At 42.7% G+C, this 23,540-nt stretch overlaps 1 protein-coding gene across 6 annotated transcripts in view; it reads right to left on the reverse strand.

Moving 5' to 3' along the window:
• SH3TC1 (SH3 domain and tetratricopeptide repeats 1) overlaps nucleotides 1–23,540 on the reverse strand; it is a 68,797-nt gene that overhangs the window by 28,777 nt on the left and 16,480 nt on the right. For 4 of the 6 annotated variants that reach the window (XM_077280076.1, XM_077280077.1, XM_077280081.1 and 1 more), the window contains exons 3-8: nucleotides 20,625–20,717; nucleotides 8,604–8,725; nucleotides 7,277–7,382; nucleotides 2,754–2,897; nucleotides 646–817; nucleotides 285–355 (exon numbers count right to left, since the gene is read on the reverse strand). In XM_077280076.1, the coding sequence (XP_077136191.1) occupies nucleotides 285–355; nucleotides 646–817; nucleotides 2,754–2,897; nucleotides 7,277–7,382; nucleotides 8,604–8,725; nucleotides 20,625–20,717 (708 nt within the window). Of the gene's footprint in view, nucleotides 1–284; nucleotides 356–645; nucleotides 818–2,749; nucleotides 2,898–7,276; nucleotides 7,383–8,603; nucleotides 8,726–20,624; nucleotides 20,718–23,540 lie in introns of those variants that run through there. The other 2 variants (XM_077280078.1, XM_077280082.1) reach the window with 2 other exon arrangements.

A 23,540-nucleotide genomic window follows, 5' to 3' on the forward strand; every position in this document is an offset into this window, starting at 1 on the left:
GAGATCATGACAGAACTCCCAATGATCCCAAGAATGGCACCCGATCTGAATGGAGCGGAGGACAAGCATGCGCACCGCTCCTCCATTCACTGTCTATGGGACTGCTGGAGACAGCATATCACAGCCCTATAGACGATGAATGGGGCAGAGGTGCGCATGCTCAACCTCCCAGTAAGATGTCCCCTACCCTGTGAATAATGAATAACTTGCAAACTTACTACATTAGCGTTAAGTCAATTACAATAAGCAGCTATTCAGACAAAAGTCATATTCTATCAACTTACCAGTCTGATTTCCTGACCCAGAATCAGCTTTGTCCATTAGGTCAGAATTTACATTTGTTTTCAGGAACCACCTAAAAAATTATCAAAAAAAGAGCTTCAAAGTCATTGCCTTAGCTAAGCTTTGCTTTACCATGAGGTTAAATTTAGAAGATTAGCCTTGTATCTAAATAAGCGATCCAAGACAAAGCGGCACATAATTACCCCACCCCCGAGGAGCCAGTTACCCTGTTAACCCCCAGATACACCCCTGCATAAGGTGCTTTGTATAACTGTAACTCAATTAAACAGTATAGATGGGTAGAATTCAACATTTATGAATATTTTAGAATTAAATGAATGAATGAAAAAAGCAGCTACCTACTGATGGAATGGACAAAGCGGCTCTGTGACAGTCCTTGGGCTCAATGGATCCGTCTCTGTCCAAGCCGTACTTGGACCATCAGCAGCAACACTGGTCTGAATTATCTGCACAGTACCATCGACAACCACAGCCTGCTGTATAGAGTTGTCAGAACAGAGGACAAAGTACATCCCTATGTAACGAGAGGTTTAATATGCAAGGTCAGATCACTTTTTCTACATATCCACATTATAATTCTTGCCTATACTGGCTGGTTTAATAGTAGTTAGTGCTTGTGTGAAAGAAAAAAAAAGTTCCACATTTTGTATGAAAGAAATACAAACTAGTTATTACTTTCTTTCCTGCACTTCTATTGGCAGATCACACAAAAGTGCAGGAGACAAGAAAGAGGTCAAGCGGAAAACGTCCACCTCGATAATTACAGAGATCACTCACCCCCATTTACAATGGCTGATAATCTGCCCAATGTTCAGTCCCGATCATTGGCCATTTACACATTTTACTGATCGACCAACAATTTATAAAAATGCTTATTTATTGGTAGATTGGATAATTTATAAGGGCCCTAAAATATTCGTTCTCAGGATCAGCTTCCTCGGTATAAACAAGGGATGGGGATGCGCTGCCAACAATGTGCAAATGCTACAGAGAGCATTGCATTGACCTTTAAAGGCTATAAACATCTTTGAAATCAAGTTTCAGTTTTCTTCTTTGAGCGTCTCTCCCGGTAATTTAGGCTGGATGAAGTCTGTGTGAATCCAGATTGCTGCAGTGTTGATCAACTTGTATAATCAGCACAGCTTCCATCCTGCACATATTTCCTCTTCATGCGCTTTCCTCTTTTGTCATCACCTATTACCTATACTTCAACCCTCATCCACTGCAGATCAGTATACAAATCCAACCCCATCCTGCAGGTATTTCTAAGGCATGGTAAAGCAGAAAGTCATCAGAAGCTGAAGCATTTGTGCAAAAGCATTCAGTTACATAACGGACATACAGACACCCTAAAGCTGCAAAATGGTGGAACATTTTTAATGAAGACTATTTAGAAAAAAGAGGAAGTTATCACCAGTTGGCACCAGGTTCCTGAGGAGGTAAAAATCCTCGAGTGACTACAAAAGACCTGCAGCAAGATTTGTGCAAGTAGACACTGATTTAATCATTCATTATACAAACTAAAAGGTTTAATATTACATAGAAGCATAATTACATTTGTGTTCTCTAGTCAGGTAATTATTGAATGTCGCTGTACTGTGGGGCCTAGATTCAATGTTAATAGTGGGCCCTTGCCACCGTAGTCCAACACTGCTGCTATGTAGTTACACTAAGAATATGTAGAAGACAATGTTCAGCACTTTTAATGAAATTCTATTGTAAAAATGATTTACAAACTAAAATGCATGCTGTAACGCTGGTGGGTGTGGACTCAGTGTGCTACGGGCCGGGATTACTATGGAGGCGCGTAATAAAATGTCTACTGGGTCTTCACAAGGGCCTCTAATGGTGAAGATAGGCTGGGCTGCTCGTAGACAACAGGCACCACTCCAGGGCAGCCTGCGGGACTGCAGCAGCTGAGCCAATGGTCAGAGGCATGGGTATAAGGTAGAGGGCGGCGAGACACAAGCATAGTTGGACGGTCCAAGGAATGGAGCAGGCAGCAAGAGTACACAATACAAAGCTGAAGTCATTTATGGGAAAGTCAAACAAAGCTGGTAAACAGGCCGGATCGATAACGGGAGACAGAATAATGCATAAAAAGGTGCAAGCAGGCTAGAAACTAATGTTCGAGCAAGGAATGGTGGGAGGAGCTGACTAATATAGACACAGCATAGGGCAGGGAACTTAATGTTTGCAGGACACAGCAGGAATGAATTGCTGCAGAGACCGGCCACACACCCTTAAAGCCAAATGGAAACACATGCAGATGCAACAGTGCTGAGGAGTGCTGCAAGAGGCAAACCCAGCAAGACGGCCTGACACGAGGAGAAGCAGAGCAGTGACCACGATGAGTAGGGTGGCACTGAGGAGAAATGCAAGTTACAGCCGTGACACATGCAGTCATTAATGTCCCCAAAGGTGTTTACATCCTGAAAAATCTTACCAACCTTCCTCCATTAAAAGGCTTTTGTAAATAAGACTTAGTGACCCTTCATTTAACAAGACTTGAATTCCAACATCTTCTTCTTCTGGAGAAGTCAGCCAAAAAGACTGGTCTAAAAATATGTTCTCCATGCAGTGATCCAGGAATCCTGTAAGGAAAAATGAGCAGCTTTACTATGATTGTAATCTACTATATAATTGTCTAAGGGTCACTTCCGTCTTTCTGTCTGTCCTTCTGTCTGTCTGTCTGCCTGTCACGGATATTCATTGGTCGCGGCCTCTGTCTGTCATGGAAATCCAAGTTGCTGATTGGTCGCCTGAAAACGGCCAAGACCAATCAGCGACGGGCACAGTCCGGCGGCAAAATGGCCGCTCCTTACTCCCCACAGTCAGTGCCCGCACCATACTCCCCCCCAGTCAGCGCTCACACAGGGTTAATGGCAGTGGTAACGGACCGCATTATGCCGCGGTGTAACGCACTCCGTTAACGCTGCTATTAACTCTGTGTGACCAACTTTTTACTATTGATGCTGCCTATGCGGCATCAATAGTAAAAAGATCTAATGTTAACAATAATAAAAAAAATAAAAAATAGTTATATACTCACCGTCCGTCGGCACCCTGATCAGGAACAGGCCTTTCCCGCTCCTCGCGACGCTCCGGTGACCGCTCCATGCATTGCGGTCTTGCGAGATGATGATGTAGTGGTCTCGCGAGACCGCTACGTCATCATCTCGCAAGACCACAATGCACTCTTGGGACCGGAGCGCGCGAGGAGCATCGGTAAACGCTTTGCCTGGATCCGGGGCCAATGGAAGGTGAGTATATAACTATTTTTGATTTTATTTCTTTTTTTTAACAGGGATATGATGCCCACATTGCTATATACTGCGTGAGCTGTGCAATATACTACGTGGGCTGTGCAATGTACTGCGTGGGCTGTGCAATATACTACGTGGGCTGTGCAATATACTGCTTGGGCTGTGCAATATACTGCGTGGGCTGTGCTATATACTGCGTGGGCTGTGCTATATACTGCGTGGGTTGTGCTATATACTGCGTGGGCTGTGCAATATACTACGTGGGCTGTGCAATATATTACGTGGGCTGTGCAATGTACTACATGAGGCTGTGCAATTTACTACGTGGGCTGTGCAATATACTACGTGGCCTGTGTTATACACTATGTGGGCTGTGTTATACACTACGTGGGCTGTGTTACACACTACGTGGGCTGTGTTATATACTGCGTGCATGGGCTGTTATATACTACGTGAGCTGTGTTATATGCTACGTGGGCTGTTATAAACTACGTGGTTGTGTTATATGCTATGTGGGCTGTTATACACTCCATGGGCTGTGCTATATACTACGTGGCTGTGCTATATAATCCGTGGGCTGTGTTACATACTACGTGGCTGTGCTATGTTCTCCGTGGGCTGTGCTATATACTCTGTGGGCTGTGCTATATACTACGTGGCTGTGCAATATACTACGCGGCTGTGCAATATACTACGTGGCTGTGCTATTTACTACGTGGGCTGTTATATACTACGTGGCTGTGCTATATACTACGTGGCCGCAAACAATCAGCGACAGGCACAGTCCGGCCACGAATTGGCGTGGGATTTGAACCACGCTTCGCTAATTGGTCGCGGCCGGCCGAATCCTATGTATTCAATGTATTATTCTAAAATCTTCATAAATAAACTACATACATATTCTAGAATACCCGATGTGTTAGAATCGGGCCACCATCTAGTAAAATATATTATGCTTACTTATATAGCACCATCATATTCCATAGCATTTTACAGATATTGTCATCACTGTCCCCATTGGGGCTCACAATCTAAACTCTTTATCATTATGTCTGTGGAGTGTGGGAGGAAACCAGAGAACCAGAGCAAGCACAGTGAGAACATGCAAACTTCTTGCTGGGATTTGAACCCAGGATCCCAGTTCTGCAAAGCATGAGTGCTAACCACTGACCCACTCTGCTGCACAACAATATTATTCATTAGTGCACCTTGGTGATCTATAGGTTGGCGCTATTGTTTTGCAACACTGGGTCCAAGTCCAACAAGGTCAAAAGTTGCATAAAAATTGTATGATGTTGCATGTTTCCATGGATCTAATTTCTTTCCACACTTCAAAAAGCATAGCAATGACTTGAGTTATTGACTTCCTATAAAATCAGCCCTAGTGTGTATGAAATAGAGAAATTAGATTATGAGCCCCATTGGGGATTTGGAGTGATGTGAGAAGTGAAAGTTTTTGTTCTGTGCTGCCAAACAAAAATAACGCAAAAAGCAAAAATTGAATGGTGCATTTTATAGAAGCCAGAAAAGAAAATATGACAAGTTTAGTAAAAGGGAGAATGTTTTTAAAGGTGCGAAAAACTAATGTACATGTCTACAACCAAACTTAACAAGCTTAGAAAGGTAGCAAGTGCACAAATTTTATAAATTATATATATATATATATATATATAAAATATATAAGAATAAAAAAGTTACTATTGTATTTCAGTATTATCTTGATTCTTACTTTTGGATTCTTTGGGAAGTACACAATAAGCTTCGGTCATTGGAACTCTATGAAACTGACGCTAATACAGTAAGTGTATAAGTACTTAAGTGAGTTTTTCCCCATAAACGTCATATATTATATGTATTATGTATACCCACAAGATAAATGATAAATGTAATGAGCATGTGCAATCACGGCTCTCTCACTGTCTATAGGAGAGGTAATTGCACATGCTCACTACCATTCCATTCATACAGATAGCCTTGGGCCACCTGTTTTCAGGACTGGTGAGGGTATAAGCAGCAAGACCCACAACGATCACACATTTATCATCTATTCTGCAGATAGTGAGAATTATTGTTTCCGGAGAACAACTTTACGAAAAACGATATGGTGAACTCAATATTAGAAGATGCAATATTTCTTACAGACAAATACATTTGTAATTTATCATGCGTCAAGGCACAAATTTTTCTTGTTGGACTGGTATACATTCCTCAACAATGAACTTGCAACCCAAAGATGGAAAAGTTGTAGAATTATGGAAATCACAGGATGGATAAAAATGTTAATGATATGCAAATGATGAAAACATGGAAGCTACATTTTCAAAACATCTTGATTTATTCAGTATGAGTGCCACACTTTTACACGCTTCGTCTGTATCAATGAGGCTACTAATGGCTGTGTGAAAGATGTTCTGCCATACTGAATGTATTTGGGGCAAATCTTCAAGATCTCCTTCTGGCAGCTCCTTTGCAATTGCCAACCAATGATGTCCCATATATGCTCGATGGGAGACAAGTCCGGAGACTCTGCAGGCCATGATAGCACATTGAGGCTTGTAGACTTCTCATAGTAGCATGAGAAACGTGGCCTGGTGGTGTTAAAAAACAACTTCTGGGGCACTTTGTAGAAATGTCCGTACCACTAGTTCCATCACTCAGTCAATATAATGTCGATCTGTCAGTGAACCTGGAACGAAGACTAGAGGTGTCCGGCTACTGTACATTATGCCACCCCGCACCATAATCCCGTGAGTAAGACTGGTATGATGTTCCCTTGTGAAGGCTTAATCATTGTGTTACCCTCATGGTCTCCAGATCAATCTGTGGCTATCACTGCATCCAATACAAAAGCGGGACTCATCAATAAAGAGGATACGCCTTCAATCCATGCACCATGATAGCCTTTGAGAGTGGTGGCATGAAGTCAATGGAACATCTGAAGCTGGACGTCTTGTTCGTAGCCCAATGTAGTGCTAATGGTTTCTTTGTGGTTGAGTAGATACTGCTTTAAGTCTTACGCTTGGTATGTGACGTCTAATTTAAACTGCAGTACAGAATGGATCAATCATGGAACCAGTAGTACGACCATTTCTCTAAAGTGTCCCTGGATCCCTGGAGCTGTCAGGAGACATGTTGCTCTTACTACTATGAGCAACCTGTGTGGCCTAAATGTGCCACCATTGCCTGCAGTGTCTCTGAAGTTGTCCTCCATCGAGCACACCTGGAATGTTATTGGTTGGCAATTGCACAGGGAGCTGCCAGTAGCGGCTCTTGATGATTTGCCCAAGTTCATTGGGAGCAGCAAAACATTCCTCCTACAATCATCTGATATCAGCTAAGGTGTATAAGTGCGGGGATTTCTGTGCTCGAGATGTTTTGAAAACTATGCTCCATTTTTTCATCATTTGCATATCTTTAACATATCTATCCATCCTGTAATTTCCATAATTCCACGACTTTTCCTTCTTTCTGTGGCAATTTCAATGTTGAGGAGTGTACACAGTAATTCAGCAAAGAAAAACCTCAACATATTTATTTTTTTTAGTTGGAGCCACAATAGAGGCTAAGTAGAGCCCAACAGAATAATAAAGGTGCCTACAGACCCATAATACTGCCATGCACATAAACCCAAAGGGATCACATCCAAGAAATACAAAACTATTTTGTCTTAATTTGCATAATAAAAATTCATAACATTTTTCATTTACCAAGGGAATAGTAGGTAGAAAATTTCCATATCTCCTCAAACGTTCTGAATGTCACAGTTATTAAGTCTTTATCACTCTCAATAGACAGCAGTCGAGCCGACAGCTCCTAAAAAACAGCAAGACATTTTATTATAGACTTTATTTAAAAAAAGAAAAACTGTGTAAAAATAGATGATAAATGATCCTATTTATTAATATCATATTCCAAGCTTGGATGGAATATTAGTAAGGTAGTTTTCATTATCTTGCCCTTCTCTGAGCAGCACAGTCGTTTACAGGCTGCCATGGCTTTCTGTGGTTGGAATAACTAATGTGAACAGTTCTAATTCTAATAACTCCTCTCCACTTACAGACATTTTCCTTACAACCAGCAGCCTATATGTCCCTCCATAACAAGGAGTTCTTGATGCTGGTCTCTGAACTTCAAATTTCCCAAGTAATCTTTTATTTGTATGTTTTGCATTCACATCTACTAGTCTGCATTATAGGGGTGGTCCAAAACTGATACAGATTTTCATCCTAAGTATCACTCTATTGTAATAATATAATAGTTTTTCTAATATGGTTTATGTAAAAAAAAAAAGTCCTTACCCTTCTCTCTCTAATCTAACTGTTTGTTTTTTTACCTATTTCCATTTTGATGATGTTTCATTTAAGAATCCCCAGTGCATGTTGAGTTATTCAAACTGGATGTCATCAGGGGCTGTGGTTACTGCCACAGTCTCTATCTCACCCTGAAATGAAGCATCATTAGTGACATTCGCTGGGGCTGGGATAGTCCCTGCTTTACTGCGCATGTGTCAGTTGTCAATTACTACATATGCTCAATACGAGCTTCTTCCTTACTATGCAATATGCTTCTCAGTGCACAGTGACAGTGCACTCCCTCGCTTGCTCTAATTAGAAGTGACGAGCTGGCAAGGGAGCGCACTGTCAGTGCACATTGTAAAGAGATAACCCGGCGTGCAGAGACCAGCCTCTCCCCCGCAAGTTAGGTCTGCTTCAGGTCGGGTCTAGATTACAAAGAGAAGGGCAGGGAATTTTTAATTAAACCATATAGGAAAAACTATCATTTTTTTTAAATAGAGAAAATCAATATTACTTTTTGTGCTCCCCTTTAACTAGTGCTGTAGATATAGGCACAAGTGAAGGCTGCAAAAAGATAGACCTTCTTTCTGATAGCATTTTTCTAACCTAATTTCAGTTACTTACTGTATATTATACGTGTGCCGAGCACATTTTCAGTTGTGGCAGCTGTCATTGTGTCTATCTTTTCAAATCGTTGGGAAGGAGGATGTAGAAGCCTCCATCAAATGTCAGAACTTACACAGAAGACTGCAGCCACATCCTTGCTATCATTCTCCAGTAGACGGAGTCTGTTCCTGAGCTCTGCTTGGAGTTGGGAATCAGGGACACCTCCTCGGACCATAACAAGATGGATGTTGAGATCTGTGAGACAAGAGTATGGGTTATTTCAACAGCAACGTAGGCTGACTTCGAAAATGGGGTGCCGCTGATGGCTGAAAATACTTGGGATCCTTTTCCTGTTCTGAGTATGCCTCTCTACTCCTCTTGGGTGTGGTATTGGTGCTATTTTTGGTACCAGTACCTTCGTAGTGTTTAGATTTGTTTTGTCATATGTTTTTTTAGGGATATTTATGGATATTGCATACAGACGTAAAATTTGGTGGGAAATGAAGCCAGGCTCAATAAGGAATACCATCTGCCAGAATAAAAATCCCCACCACAGTGCATTAGTTTGACACACCTCTTGTTAATATACAGTTGTGCCCAAAAGATTACATACCATGGCAGAATTTTTTCTTTCTTGGCCTTTTTTCAGAGAATATGCATGATAACACCAAAACTTTTTCTCCACTCATGGTTAGTGGTTGGGTGAAGCCATTTATCGTCAAACTACTGTGTTTTCTCTTTTTAAATCATAACAACAACCCAAAACATCCGAACAACCCTGATCAAAAGTTCACACACCCCGTTTCTTAATACTGTATATTGCCCCCCCCCCTAGCATCAATGACAGCTTGAAGTCTTTTGTGTAAGTTGTGGATGAGGGTCTTTATTTTCTCAGATGGTAAAGCTGCCCACTCTTTTTGGCATAAAGCCTCCAGTTCCTGCAAATTCCTGGGCTGTCTAGCATGAACTGTGCGGCTTGAGATCTCCCCAGAGTGGCTCAATCATATTGAGGTCAGGAGACTGAGATGGCCACTCCAGAACCTTCACTTTGTTCTGCTGCAGCCAATGTCAGATCGGCTTGGCCTTGTGTTTTGGATCATTGTCATGTTGCAACGTCCAAGTACATGTACATTACTCTTTTATACACATGGAAGGATTATATTCTATCACTTGAGTCGTCTTGGGCTTTTCATGGTCATTCTTCTCTAATCTTAGTTTTCTCAGTCTGTTGCGCCTTTATAAATGAGTTTCTCACCAGTCCTAAGAAATGACCGTCTCCCTCTATCACCCACTCTCTTTTTAACTCTTGGCTGGTACTTCCCCACCTTATACCAATCCAGCAACTTCTAAAAATTAACAATCAGTCTCTCACCATTCATCAACTCCTTCCTAATTACCGGTTGTTGGCTTAAATGTAATGCCCAAGTGTAGGACTGGTGCTTATCTTACAGGAATGGCATTTTCCTCAGTAGGTACCGAGTCAAAAGACACCATTTGGTCAACAAAACAACCAGACGCTTTAAATGTTTCCACATGAAGGCATATGCTTAAGTGTTTCAACAGTAGGAATCAAGAAGGCGTCATTCACATAGATGGCAAATAAGAGGTTGTGGTGGCTTTCCTCTGCTCAGCTTTCTCTCTGGTCAGTGTGCCAACCTCTGACAACAGGAAGGGAAAGGATCATAGGAACAGTGTCAAGGAGAGATCCTATACTTGGTGTCCATTAATAAAGGGAATTTGTCACTAGGATTTTGGGCATTGGCCACACTGGGACCAGGGGCAATGTTCAAGCCCTGGCCGCAGCAGGACCAGGGGTTCAGGTCCAGGATACTGGCCGCAGGGGCATCAGGGATTTAGGCACAGGACACTGGCTGCACTGGGACCAGAGGACCTCACAACTTCACTGGTAGAACACCAACTACCTAATGACTTATCTCATGGCTTGGCGACTCCCTAAGGGAGAGGGAGTCTTTATACAAGATGCCTCCAAGCTATTGAACACATTACCAGGTAGTCCTCGACTTACGACGTTGATCCGTTCTTACACGGCGTTGTAAACCGAATTTCGATGTAAGTTGGATCATACGTTCATACAGTACTGTACCATAATAACAGTACAGTACTGCAAACACTTAGCCTATCCAAACACCTATCCAAACACAGTACCCTACATAATTAGGGTGTTATGGCGTGCAGGAGACTCGTTTTCCTCTTATAACCGGGTACAGTGTACAGTACTGGACTCTATTCTTCCGCTGCTGCACGTAGTTGCAGTAGTTCGACTTAGGCTACTTTCACACTAGCGTTAACTGCAATACGTCGCAAATGCGTCGTTTTGCCGAAAAAACACATCCTGCAAAAGTGCTTGCAGGATGCGTTTTTTCTGCATTGACTAACATTAGTGACGCATTTGCGACGCATTGACACACGTCGCAACCGTTGTACGACGGTTGCGCCGTGTTGTGGCGGACCGTCGGGAGCAAAAAACGTTACATGTAACGTTTTTTGCTCCCGACGGTCCGCTTTTTCCGACCGCGCATGCGCGGCCGGAACTCCGCCCCCACCTCCCCGCACTTCCCCGCACCTCACAATGGGGCAGCGGATGCGCTGGAAAAATGCATCCGCTGCCCCCGTTGTGCGGCGGAGACAACGCTAGCGTCGGGGACCTCGGCCCGACGCACTGCGACGGACCGAGCCTGACGCTAGTGTGAAAGAAGTCTTAAGACGCAAAACCGTGTAAGTCGGAATGAGGCGTCGTATAAAGCGTTGTAACCACGAAACGATGTAACTCGAGACCGTTGTAACCCGAGGACTAACTGTATCCTAAATGCTTCTCAGCAACAGGGAAGCAGTACGCACGCTGGGAACCGAACCGAGGGGCTGGGGCGGTGAGTGAGCCGGCATCCCCGTATTGAGGGTGAAGGGGACACCATGCAGGGACGCCGGCACTAACACTACAAGATCCATCAGTTCTTTGAATGCTGAGCCCTTTATAACCCCGCACCCACCACTGATTGGCAGCTTTCTGTGTACACTCTCTATAGGCAGAAAGCTACTAATTCAGTGCTGCGACTTTTTCTCTGGATCTGAGACGGGTTCTCTTGGCAGTTAAAACGCTGCATTCAAAACTCATGTTTTTTGGTGTTTTTTGGCGTTTTCTGTAGCAGTTTTTTGGGTGCGGATTACATGTGTGCCTAATATATAAATAATAAGTTAACATTAATAAATAATGTTTAATAAAGTTAGTTTAATTTACTAAAATACACACCGAAAAATATTGCAAAAAAAGATACGAAAAACAGCGTTGATGATTTTTACAGCTTTTTTTTCTGCAAAAATGCAGAAAGAATTGATATGTTGCAGATTTAAAAAACAGCTCTGCAGTTCTCAAATTCAGTCAGGTAAAAAAACAAGCCTGTGGGTGGGATTTGTGAAATCTTATAGCTTTTGTCGATACTGTAAAACACAGCTTATAATTTGTATAAAAAAAAGCTGCATGTGAACATAGCCTTAGTGCTAGTATGAATTTTTATACACGTGAAGTCCGCCTATATCAATGAATATTTAGTCTAAAAGGATTTTGAGGGTGACAGACTCTTTAAGATATACATAGCTGTTACAGTATAAAGAATAAAAGTGCATGAGTCAGTATTAACACTTACTAATTAGTGATGAGCGAATTTGTACAGAAAATTATCGCATAAATTTGGCATTTCCACAAAAGTATTTTCAGCACTTTTGCAACCATAATGGTGGTGTATCATGAGTGTTTGGCACGTGTTTGATGAGGGGAGGGGGTTTGCAGAGCTCAGAGGTCCGGCATTCTTGTAAACTTTTTTTCCCCCCTAACTTGTGTGCACATTGCGGCTAGCCAATCAGGGCGCAGGACACAACGGCTTGTATCATTGGCTGCTGAAATCACATGTCCCTCTCCATATGAAGAGCGGACATCTTGTTTTAGGCCATTTTGACACTGTAACAGCGCAGAGAGGCTGTTCCTGATGCTGGCACTGTTATCAACAAGATTGAGCTAGTTAGCTAGGTGGTTGTATATCAGTCAGATAGTGTAGATGGTTAGTGTCCAGTGTGGCTGTTAAATTTACCTTCCAGCTATTTTTTTTTTGTCATTACTGAGGTCCACAAACAAAGCCAGCAGGCCACATGTCCTACAAGTGTGTTGTGCACTGCTTCTATTGTGCTCCCTGCACCAGTATAGCATTCTAATTAATATTTTTTCACTAGCTAAATGTGAAACAGCCTACTGCATCCCACCTCATCATTTAATGCTGTGGTGATATGAAACTGTCTGCAGACCTAACGCACATTAAAAAAAAATTATAATTTTTCAGTTGCAAAAAGTTAGACAGCCCGCCATATCACACTTTGTCATTTTGTTGGGTTGAAATTAAGCTGTCTGCAGATCTCACGCACATACCCAAAATTTATTTTCTGTCTCTAAACATCATGCAGTAGGGGATCTGCATAGTTTAGCACAAAGGTGTCCACTAAAGTAAACTTATAGCACTTCAAATCAAACATAAACAACAATTCTGGTATCTAATAATGCCAGAAACAGAAGCGACCCAAATAATAAAGTACTGAAGCTTTATTAATAATTCATTAAAAATTCATAACAATATCATACAGATCAATTATATGATATCTTAGTATGAGATTTTGTGGGAATTACCGTATATACTCGAGTATAAGCCGACCCGAGTATAAGCCAAGACACCAAATTTTGCCACAAAAAACTGGGAAAACTTATTGACTCGAGTATAAGCCTAGGGTGGAAAATGCAGCAGCTACTGGTAAATTTAAAAAATAAAAATAGATACCAATAAAAGTAAAATTAATTGAGACATCAGTAGTTTAAGTGTTTTTGAATATCCATATTGAATCAGGAGCCCCATATAATGCTCCATGCAGTTTATGATGGCCCCATAAGATGCTCCATATTAAAATATGCCCCATGTAATGCTGCACAAAGGTTAATAATGGCCCCATAAGATGCTCCATAGAAACATTTGCCCCATATAATGCTGTATAAAGGTTGAATATGGCCCCATAAGATGCTCCATACATTATGCCCCATAAGATGCTCCATAGATTATGCCCCATATGCTGTTGCTGAGATTAAAATAAAAAAAATCACATACTCACCTCTCGTCGCTCAGACCCCCGGCATTTGCGATATTCACCTGTCCCCGTTCCACCGCTGCGCGTTGCTCTCTGACTGTTCAGACAGAGGGTGCACACTAAACACGTCATCGCGCCCTCTGACCTGAACAGTCACAGGCAGAGGACGCGGAAGATGGAGCGGCGCCCCGCGGTGGAAAGGGGTCAGGTGAATATCGGAATGCTCACCGTCCCCCGTTATACTTACCTGCTCCCGGCGCGGTCCCTGGCAGCTTCTCACTGTCAGATGGTCTCCAGGAGCTGGAAGCTTATTCCTATGTTCAGCTGTCACGTACCGCTCATTAAAGTAATGAATATGCGTCCATATTTATTACTTTAATGAGCGGTACCACGTGACCTCTGAACACAGGAAGAGCTGCCGGCACCCGGAGACCATCGAACATGCAGGGACTGCGCCAGGAGCAGGTGAGTATGTGACAGCCACCGCTCCCCCTCCCCCGCCGACCCCCTGGGACAACGACTCGAGTATAAGCCGAGAGGGGCACTTTCAGCCAAAAAAAAGGGCTGGAAATCTCAGCTCATACTCAAGTATATACAGTATTTGTTTTCCCCTTTTTTTCTTTGAAGTATACTCTGTCAGTGGTTACATTGTAATTCTCTGCCACCTATATACAGCTCTGGCAAAAATTAAGAGACCACCACATCAATACCCTGTCATGGGCAGCCCAATCTCCAGACCTGAACCCCATTGAAAACCTCTGGAATGTAATCAAGAGGAAGATGGATAGTCACAAGCCATCAAACAAAGAAGAACTGCTTACATTTTTGCACCAGAAGCAGTGTGAAAGACTGGTGGAAAGCATGCCAAGACGCATGAAAGCTGTGATTAAAAATCATAGTTATTCCACAAAATATTGATTTCTGAACTCTTCCTGAGTTAAAACATTAGTATTGTTGTTTCTAAATGATTATGAACTTGTTTTCTTAGCATTATTTGACGTCTGAAAGCACTGTTTGTTTGTTTTTTATTTTGACTTTTTTTTGTCAGAAAAAAATACAAAATTTATTGCTTGGAAATTCAGAGACAAGTTGTCAGTAGTTTATAGAATAAAAGAACAATTTACATTTTACTCAAAAATATACCTATAAAGAGAAAAATCAGAGAAACTGAATATTTTGCAGTGGTCTCATAATTTTTTTCCAGGGCTGTATGTGCCCTAATCTTGAGCTAATTACTTTTCAATATAATGGAGCATATTGCTGTACCCCTGTATGTGATGCTCCCTTATGAGGCACTCTGCTGTTATTATTATTATTTTTTGTATTGGTATTCAGCGTCTCCCACTCGCATACCACCTCCTCACCTCCCCCCTATCTGTCGGAGTCTCGCAAGGTTCAGTGCTAGGGCCTCTGCTCTTCTCCACCTATACCTTTGGCCATGGACAGCTCATAGAGTCCCATGGCTTTCAGTATCATCTCTATGCCGATGACACACAGATCTACATCTCTGGACCAGATATCACAACCCTACTATCCAGAATCCCTCAATGTCTGTCTGCTATTTCATCCTTCTTCTCCGCTAGATTTCTAAAGCTTAATATGGACAAAACAGAATTCATCATCTTTCCCCCATCTCACGCGACCCCCCCCCCCCCCAACAGACCTTTCCATTAAAGCAAATGGCTGCCCACTTTCCCCAATCCCAAAAGCTCGCTGCCTCGGGGTAATCCTTGCCACTGTTCTCTCCTTCAAACCACATATCCAAGCCCTTTCCACTTCCTGCCGACTCCAACTCAAAAATATTTCTCGGATCCGTACATTCCTCATCCAAGAATCTACAAAAATCCTAGTCCATGCCCTCATCATCTCCCACCTTGACTACTGCAACCTCCTGCTCTGTGGCCTCCCCTCTAACACTCTCGCACCCCTCCAATGTATTCTAACCTCTGCTGCCCGACTAGTCCACTTGTCCCCCCCGCTATTCCCCAGCCTCTCCGATCTGTCAATACCTGCACTGGCTCCTCTTTACCCAGACTCCAGTTCAAAACCCTAACCATGACATACAAATCCATCCACAACCTGTCTCCTCCATACATCTGTGACCTCGTCTCCTGGTACTTACCTGCACGCAACCTCCGATCCTCACAAGATCTCCTTTTTTACTCCCCTTTTATCTCCTTTTCCCACAATCGTTTACAAGATTTCTCCCACGCATCCCCCATACTCTGGAACTATCTACCCCAACACATCAAAGTCTCGCCTACAGTGGAAACCTTCAAAAAGAACCTGAAGACCAACCTCTTCCGACAAGCCTACAACCTGTAGTAACCACCGATCCACCAAACCGCTGCATGACCAGTTCTACCCTCACCTACTGTATCCTCACCCATCCCTTGTAGGTTGTGAGCCCTCGCGGGCAGGGTCCTCTCTCCTTATGTACCAGTCGTGACTTGTATTGACTAAGATTATTGTACTTGTCTTTTATTATGTATCCCCCTCCTCACATGTAAAGCGCCATGGAATAAATGGCACTATAATAATAATAATCTGATGAAGCCGTGCTTACACTGCGATACATGTGGGGTTAGGGTTGGCACTCATCCTCCTGCTTGCTCCCATTGACTGCCCTCCAGGGCTCTGATGGTAATGTTACGGTCCCTTTGGCAATGTTCTTATTGCTAGTTGGGTGCTCATTTTACTGCACTAGCAGCATTTTACTGCACTAGCAGCATCCATTAAGACTCAGGTACACCCTCCTGAGCTATTGTTCTGGTGGGGTTGCCATTTGCAGGGCATTATACAATCATATGCACCTGGCCTCACCTGAAGGGTTTTACCCCTTGAACCAACCACATCCTTTTATTCTATATCTATGTCCACTAACATTGTTGTTGCATAGCTGTTGGTGTGTGGCCTTATATTTTTTCGTTGGGATGGCAGTGACTTGCTGGGAGCATGCTGTTTCAGTGTCATACATTTACTTATTTTCTTTGGGATTGACATTGTAATATTCATCTTGATCTTGCCTATTATCTGCATATTTACATGCTGTATTAACAGTAGTTTTGCTGACATTATTTTCATGGGTTTGGAGTGATGGGACCCCCATGGTTTTACTTGTGTTTTAATATTTTTGTATACTGTGTGCCAATAAAGTTTTTTTGTTATTGTGATATGATCAATAGTATGCACATCCTTCAGTGACACGGTAGAATTCCACTCTGCACATGTTGCAGCGACTGTGGCAGCAGAAATGAGCCCTGACGCGGTATGTCATGTCGTATAGCCTGGGCCAACGCAGCATGGACGTGGAGCATATCACGTTTATGGAGTGGGCACAGATTAAGGACCTCTGCACTCTTCTGCACAGTTTCTACAGTAAATGGCCACCAAGATGGTTAGCGCTCATGACGCCGTCATCAGCATCACAATTCCGGTCATCTGTATGCTGGAGCAGACTTTGAATAGCCTGCGGGAGGAGATGGTGGCCCCTGAGGAAGAGGAGGAGGCTGCGGAAGGGATAACATTGTCTCTAAGTTCCAGACTGGTGTTATACAGGCGGGTGCCACTGGAGGGTGGATTACTGCGATTGAGGGAGGCTGGTGATAACAGACAAACTGTTATCAAAGGTGCAAGATCCGAGTAACAAATGGAGGAGAAAGAGGTGATGGGCGAGCAACTGTCAGATAAAGAGAATTATCCTCCCCTCTCTGTTGTTCATGGTTGACTGGATGTGATGGAGGAAACGAGTCTCATTGTTACCCAGCCACCAACACAACAGCTTGGACTTCATAGTAGAGCCCCATATATGTTTGCCTTCTTGCTTCACTATCTGCAACATGATCCCCGTATAGTTATAAATAGGAATACTGCTGAATACTGGGTTGCCACTCTGTTAGATCCACGTTATCAAGCCAAATTTTGCCAGATGATTCCCACCCTGGAAAGGGACTCGCGAATGCTGGAGTATCGAAACACGCTTTTACACAACCTTAAGAGAGGTTTTCCCCAAGACAGCAGTGAAGCACACAGTTCGCATCACAGCTCTAGACTTCCAACCTCCGGCCCATCAATTCCTCAACGCCAAAGCATTAGTAGCAGCAGTGGTGGAAGTGAAAGAAACAATTCCTGTGAGTCCTTTGACACTTTTTTTAGACCAGCTCGTGCACCAGCACAACAGAGTTCAAGTCTTACACGTGGTGACTGAATGACGAGGATGGTGAATGAGTATCTAGAACTGAATATCAATAACATCAGGGAGGGTTTGGACCCTTTCACATTTTAATCTTCCAAAATGGATGAGTGGCCTGAGCTAGCCTCACACGCCTTGGAGGTTTTATCGTGCCTGGCAGCCAGCGTTCTCTCAGAAAGTGTCTTCAGCGCTGCTTGTATTGTCCTGATGGATAAGCGCTGCCGGCTAAACCCTGAAAGTGTAGACCGCCTCACTTTCATCAAGATGAACAAGTCATGGATCTCCAAAGACTTTTGCACCCCAATCGCAGACTGTACAGACTAAGTGATATTGCATTTTTTTAGTGTGATGCATTGATGTCATGTAACTACACTCTGTGATATCTTTAGTGTGGCTTCTGTGCCTGCTGTGGCTGCTGCTGCTGTTAACACAAATTTGTGGAAATCTGAACAGTCATGATTGGTGTACATCTGCTGGGTTGGCTGTAGTGGAAGACGTGTCGGTCCCAATAATACTATTTCTATTCTCGTGACATTTATTCCACTTCTGTGGTGTAAGGCCCTCATTTTTAAAAATGTGAAAACTCATGGTTGGGTGTCCATCTGCTGGATTGGGTGTAGTGGAGACCTGTCAGTCCCTATTATACTATTTCTGCTGTGGTGAAATTGATGTTACTTCTGTGGTGTAAGCCCCTCATTTGTTTAAATTTGAACACTCGGGTCTCCATCTGTTGGACTGGGCGTAGTGGAAGACCTGTTGGTCCCTATTATACTATCTATACATCTATACTGTGGTGAAATTGATGCCACGTTGGTGGTGTCTGCCAATAATTTTTGTAAATGTGTAGACTCCTGGTTGGGTCTCCTTCATGTGTGTTGCCTGTAGCAGTAGGCCTCCGAGACCATCAGGCCTCCACTTCCTTGGACTCAACAACCCGTGTTACTATCCTTAAATTTTTCTGACAATGGTAGTCTACGAAACTGATATTTGTGCCACCTGAGTGTGGCTCAGCATGAAAGCAGGTAGAGCTGTTGCATTTGGTATCAGGGCTCCCAGCAAAGGAGGCCTACACTGATCCCTCACCCACCTCTTCTTACTGTGACACTCAATTGAAAACTGTAAATGCCGTCCCAGACCCAGTACCTCATGCCTGGCTGATTGCTGCAGTGCCATGCTACTGTGGGTGAATTGAGGCCCTTTCCTGGTGTCTGTCCATCATTCGATGTGTTTAGGCAGCATTTGGGGCAGTTATAAGGTGTTGTGCATGCGTTTGTTTTTGCCTCCCATTGACATGAATGGCGTTCGGTTATGTTCGGCGAATATTCGACAAATTAATCGGTGAATATTACAAATTTGGCGATCGTAATCTAACCAAACATTGAAATATTCACTCATCACTATTACTAATGTGTTAACTTGTGTAAATTAACCCAAACAACTGCCGATGCGCATTTGACCCTGGCTACCAATGTGTCAACATGTGTGACTAAACACCAGCGCATCCTGCTGTGTGTTTCACTGTACATGGAGATGGGTTGAGTTCTATCTTGTTAACTCCTTGGTAGTCAGGGTTTAAAGACGCTTCAGGGCTCTGGAGTCTTATAGACGTTAGACTGTTTTTCATGAATAGATAGATGCATTGGACAGTTACTAATTTCTTACAGAAGTAGACCATAATTTCAATTATATTGGGTGGCTGATTGATTTTTTTTACTCTGTACTGGATTTTCTAACATGTGTATTATCTTTTAACTACTTTGTGTTTTTTTTTGGAAATTAAGTAGTTGTATTAGTTCTTCTATGTCCCTTATATTACATTATATAATGATAAAATTCTGTGGTTGGATCAGACCTTTTGGTTTAGAACATTCCATTATAGCAGTATTATAGAAAATACAGTGGCATGGTCTACTAGGATATTACATTAGTCAGCGGGTTATATTGTTTATCGGTCTCACGGACTGTTGTGTCATATCAAAACCTGTGAAATATATTCATATCCTGGCCAGTTTCCTTCCCTCAGAGGTAAATCGCAAAAAAAACACTTCCTTTTCTGTACAAATTAGTTCCCCTAATCTCACGGGATGTAGCTGAGCAGATTTGCTATCACAGAAGAGCTGAGCATGAAGGATCGTTAGCTCCCGAGAGGGATTTATAAGGGGGCAGAGGCAGCACTCGAATCCAGGACCCGGTGCCCGTAGGAGTCCAAAGATCACTGTGCCACATAAGACCTTATTATTACAGTATAAATGATACATGGTAGGTGGCAGTGACCAATAGAAGGGGCTTATATAAGAAAAATGAGATGACTAAATATAATCAGATCCCAATATTAAGATCAGACCCCAGACCAGAGCCCTTATATTAAAAGCAGCCGCCAGACCAAGCCCATATTCTCAGGCTTTCATACTTCAGACCAGATGTCTTAAATTAATTCAGACCTAAATATTATTAGACCCCCAAACCTGATAATTAGTCTCTGACCCTCTTAGAATTATTGTCTGGTGCCATGGCATTGTATCAGTACCAATACAGTGTATAGTGTGATAGATTGTAGCATTAAATACACTTCAGGAATCCTCAGACAAGTGGTGTGGCACTCAGGAAACTACAACTGTCAGCATTCCCTGGCAGATGATGCTGAGAGTTGTCGTTTCCCAGCAGCTTTGGATCCATCGGTAACCTCTTACTATGGAGCCCATGTGCCCATCGGAAAGTAGTTTGTCACACTGGAACAAAATCACTTCGAGCTGAGTTCTGCATTGTACAGAATTGACATTCAGTTTAGTGTTAGCCTTCATGTTTTGATGAGGAAGTCTTTACCTGACATAAAGCTTTCCGTTTGATCGGGGATTTTTTCAGATCTTTCTATAAAGCAGTCATTAATATGGATGAAATCTGGAACTGAAGAGGCAGCTGTAAAGAAACATGGTAGACTTGGTAACATATCTTCTAAGACAGTGGAATACTAATTTCTCAATATCTTCCCACATGTAATCTCCGGTCCTCCCAAGACCTCCTTCTTTCCTCCACATTCGCACATTCCTCACCACCAAGGTGTCTCCATCCTTTGGACTTCTGTGCCCTAACACCGTCTTATTATTATCCACCACAATCGGAACTTTCAGACAGAACTTGGAAAAACATCTCTTCAAGAAAGCCTGAAATGATCGCGCTGCCAGGTTACCACCACCACCGATGAAACTGGCGCAATCCCCCAACCTACTGTCTCCTTCTCCATTGTCTTGTAGACCGTAAGCCCGCAAGGGCAGGATCATCTCCCCTCTGTACCAGTCTGTCATCGCTGTTTTGTCCATTGTAATTTATATTTGTGTTTTGTATGTAAGCCCCTTTTCTCCTGTACAGAACTATGGAATCAATGGTGCTCTAAAAAATAATAATAATCTGATGAGACGCATCAGGCCCAATTCATTATTGCACTTGTGCTTTTTCTTGTCTACTTTTTAGTTTTAATTTGTGCCTTTTTTAAAGTGTTTTTTAAATTTGGGGTCGCCTGTTTTTTAATGTGGACAGATTTGGGGATTTTCAGGAGTTTTCAGCAGGTAAAATTATACAAGACAATTTTTGGGTGCAAATGTGCTCCTGTTACCCTGTGGGAGTGATTTCATGTATGTTTGAACATTTTTACAAATTTTGCAACATTTTTGCAGAACATATGACCGTTTGTGCTTAGAAAAGACACGAAAACTGTTAAAGACAAAAATTAAAGCATTTTTCTATTTGGAGCAAAATTCATGAACCACGGGCACCAACTTGTAAGTATTGTGAAGAAAAATTATTCATAAATGTAACAAGACAAAAAGAATACTGACTTCAACCTCAACCCCTGTATTGGGCCCATAGAGTTAATATCTGGAAGTAGGGAAGGGATATGTGTTATACTGTACACTTATCATACGCTGGAGTGCCAATATGTGTTATCACCATGACCTCTAATTGTGAGCGTGGTTCTGTCCAATTTCTGAATCCCCACATTGACCAATTTACAGTAATTCTCTTTCCCATGGGTTAGTTACACAACAATCTTTGAAGGGGATTTTCACCACTTTATACAGTCGGTAAGGAAAGTATTCAGAATTCTTTACATTTTTCACTCTTTGTTTCATTGCAGCCATTTGGTAAATTCAAAAAAGTTCATTTTTTTCTCATTAATTTACACTCTGCACCCCATCTTGGCTGAAAACCCCCCCAGAAATGTAGTAATTTTTGCAAATTTAATAAAAAAGAAAAACTGAAATATCACATGGTCATAAGTATTCAGACCCTTTGCTCAGAAACACTCATATTTAGGTAACATGCTGTTCATTTCCTTGTGATCCTCCTTGAGATGGTTCTATTCCTTCATTGGAGTCCAGCTGTGTTTAACTAAACTGATAGGACTTGATTTGGAAAGGCGCACACCTGTCTATATAAGACCTCACAGCTCACAGTGCATGTCAGTCCAAATGAGAATCATGAGGTCAAAGGAACTGGCCAAGGAGCTCAGAGACAGAATTATGGCAAGGCACAGATCTGGCCAAGGATACAAAATAATTTCTGCAGTACTCAAGGTTCCTAAGACCACAGTGGCCTCAATAATCCTTAAATGGAAGACGTTTGGGACCACCAGAAGTCTTCCTAGTCCTGGCCGTCCAGCCAAACTGAGCAATCATGGGAGAAGAGCCTTGGTGAGTGAGGTAAAGAAGAACCCCAAGATCACTGTGGCTGAGCTCCAGAGATGCAGTAGGGAGATGGGAGAATGTTCCACAGCCAAACTGAGCAATCGTGGGACAAGAGCCTTGGTGAGAGAGGTAAAGAAGAACCCCAAGATCACTGTGGCTGAGCTCCAGAGATGCAGTATGGAGATGGGAGAAAGTTCCACAAGGTCAAATATCACTGCAGCCCTCCACTAGTCGGGCCTTTATGGCAGAGTGGCCCAACGGAAGCCTCTCCTCAGTGCAAGACATATGAAAGCCCGCATAGAGTTTGCTAAAAAACACATGAAGGACTCCCAGACTATAAGGAATAAGATTCTCTAGTCGGATGAGATGAACATAGACATTTTTGCTGATAATTCTAAGCGGTATGGCTGGAGAAAACCAGGCACTGCTCATGACCTACCCAATACAATCCCAACAGTGAAACATGGTGGTGTCAGCATCATGCTATGGGGGTGTTTTTCAGCTGCAGGGACAGGACGACTGGTTGTCATTGAAGGGAACATGAATGCGGCCAAGTACAGAGATATCCTGGATGAAAACCTCTTCCAGAGTTCTCTGAACCTGAGATTTGGCTGAAGATTCACCTTCCAACAAGACAATGACCCTAAGCGCACAGCTAAAATAACAAAGGAGTGGCTTCAGAACAACTCTGTGACCATTCCTGACTGGCCCAGCCAGAGCCCTGACCTAAACTCAATTGAGCATCTCTGGAGAGACCTGAAAATGGCTGTCCACCAACGTTCACCATCCAACCTGACGGAACTGGAGAGGATCTACAAGGAAGAATGGCAGAGGATCCCCAAATCCAGGTGTGAAAAACTTGTTGCATCATTCCCAAGAAGACTCACGGCTGTACTAGCTCAAAAGGGGCTTCTGCTCAATACTGAGCAAAGGGTCTGAATATTTATGACCATGTGATATTTTAGATTTTCTTTTTTAATACATTTTCAAAAATTACTACATTTCTGGGGCGTTTTCAGTCAAGATGGGGTGCAGAGTGTACATTAATGAGGAAAAC

Source organism: Ranitomeya variabilis, chromosome 1 (genome assembly GCF_051348905.1).
Source record: "Ranitomeya variabilis isolate aRanVar5 chromosome 1, aRanVar5.hap1, whole genome shotgun sequence".
Lineage (NCBI taxonomy): Eukaryota > Metazoa > Chordata > Amphibia > Anura > Dendrobatidae > Ranitomeya > Ranitomeya variabilis.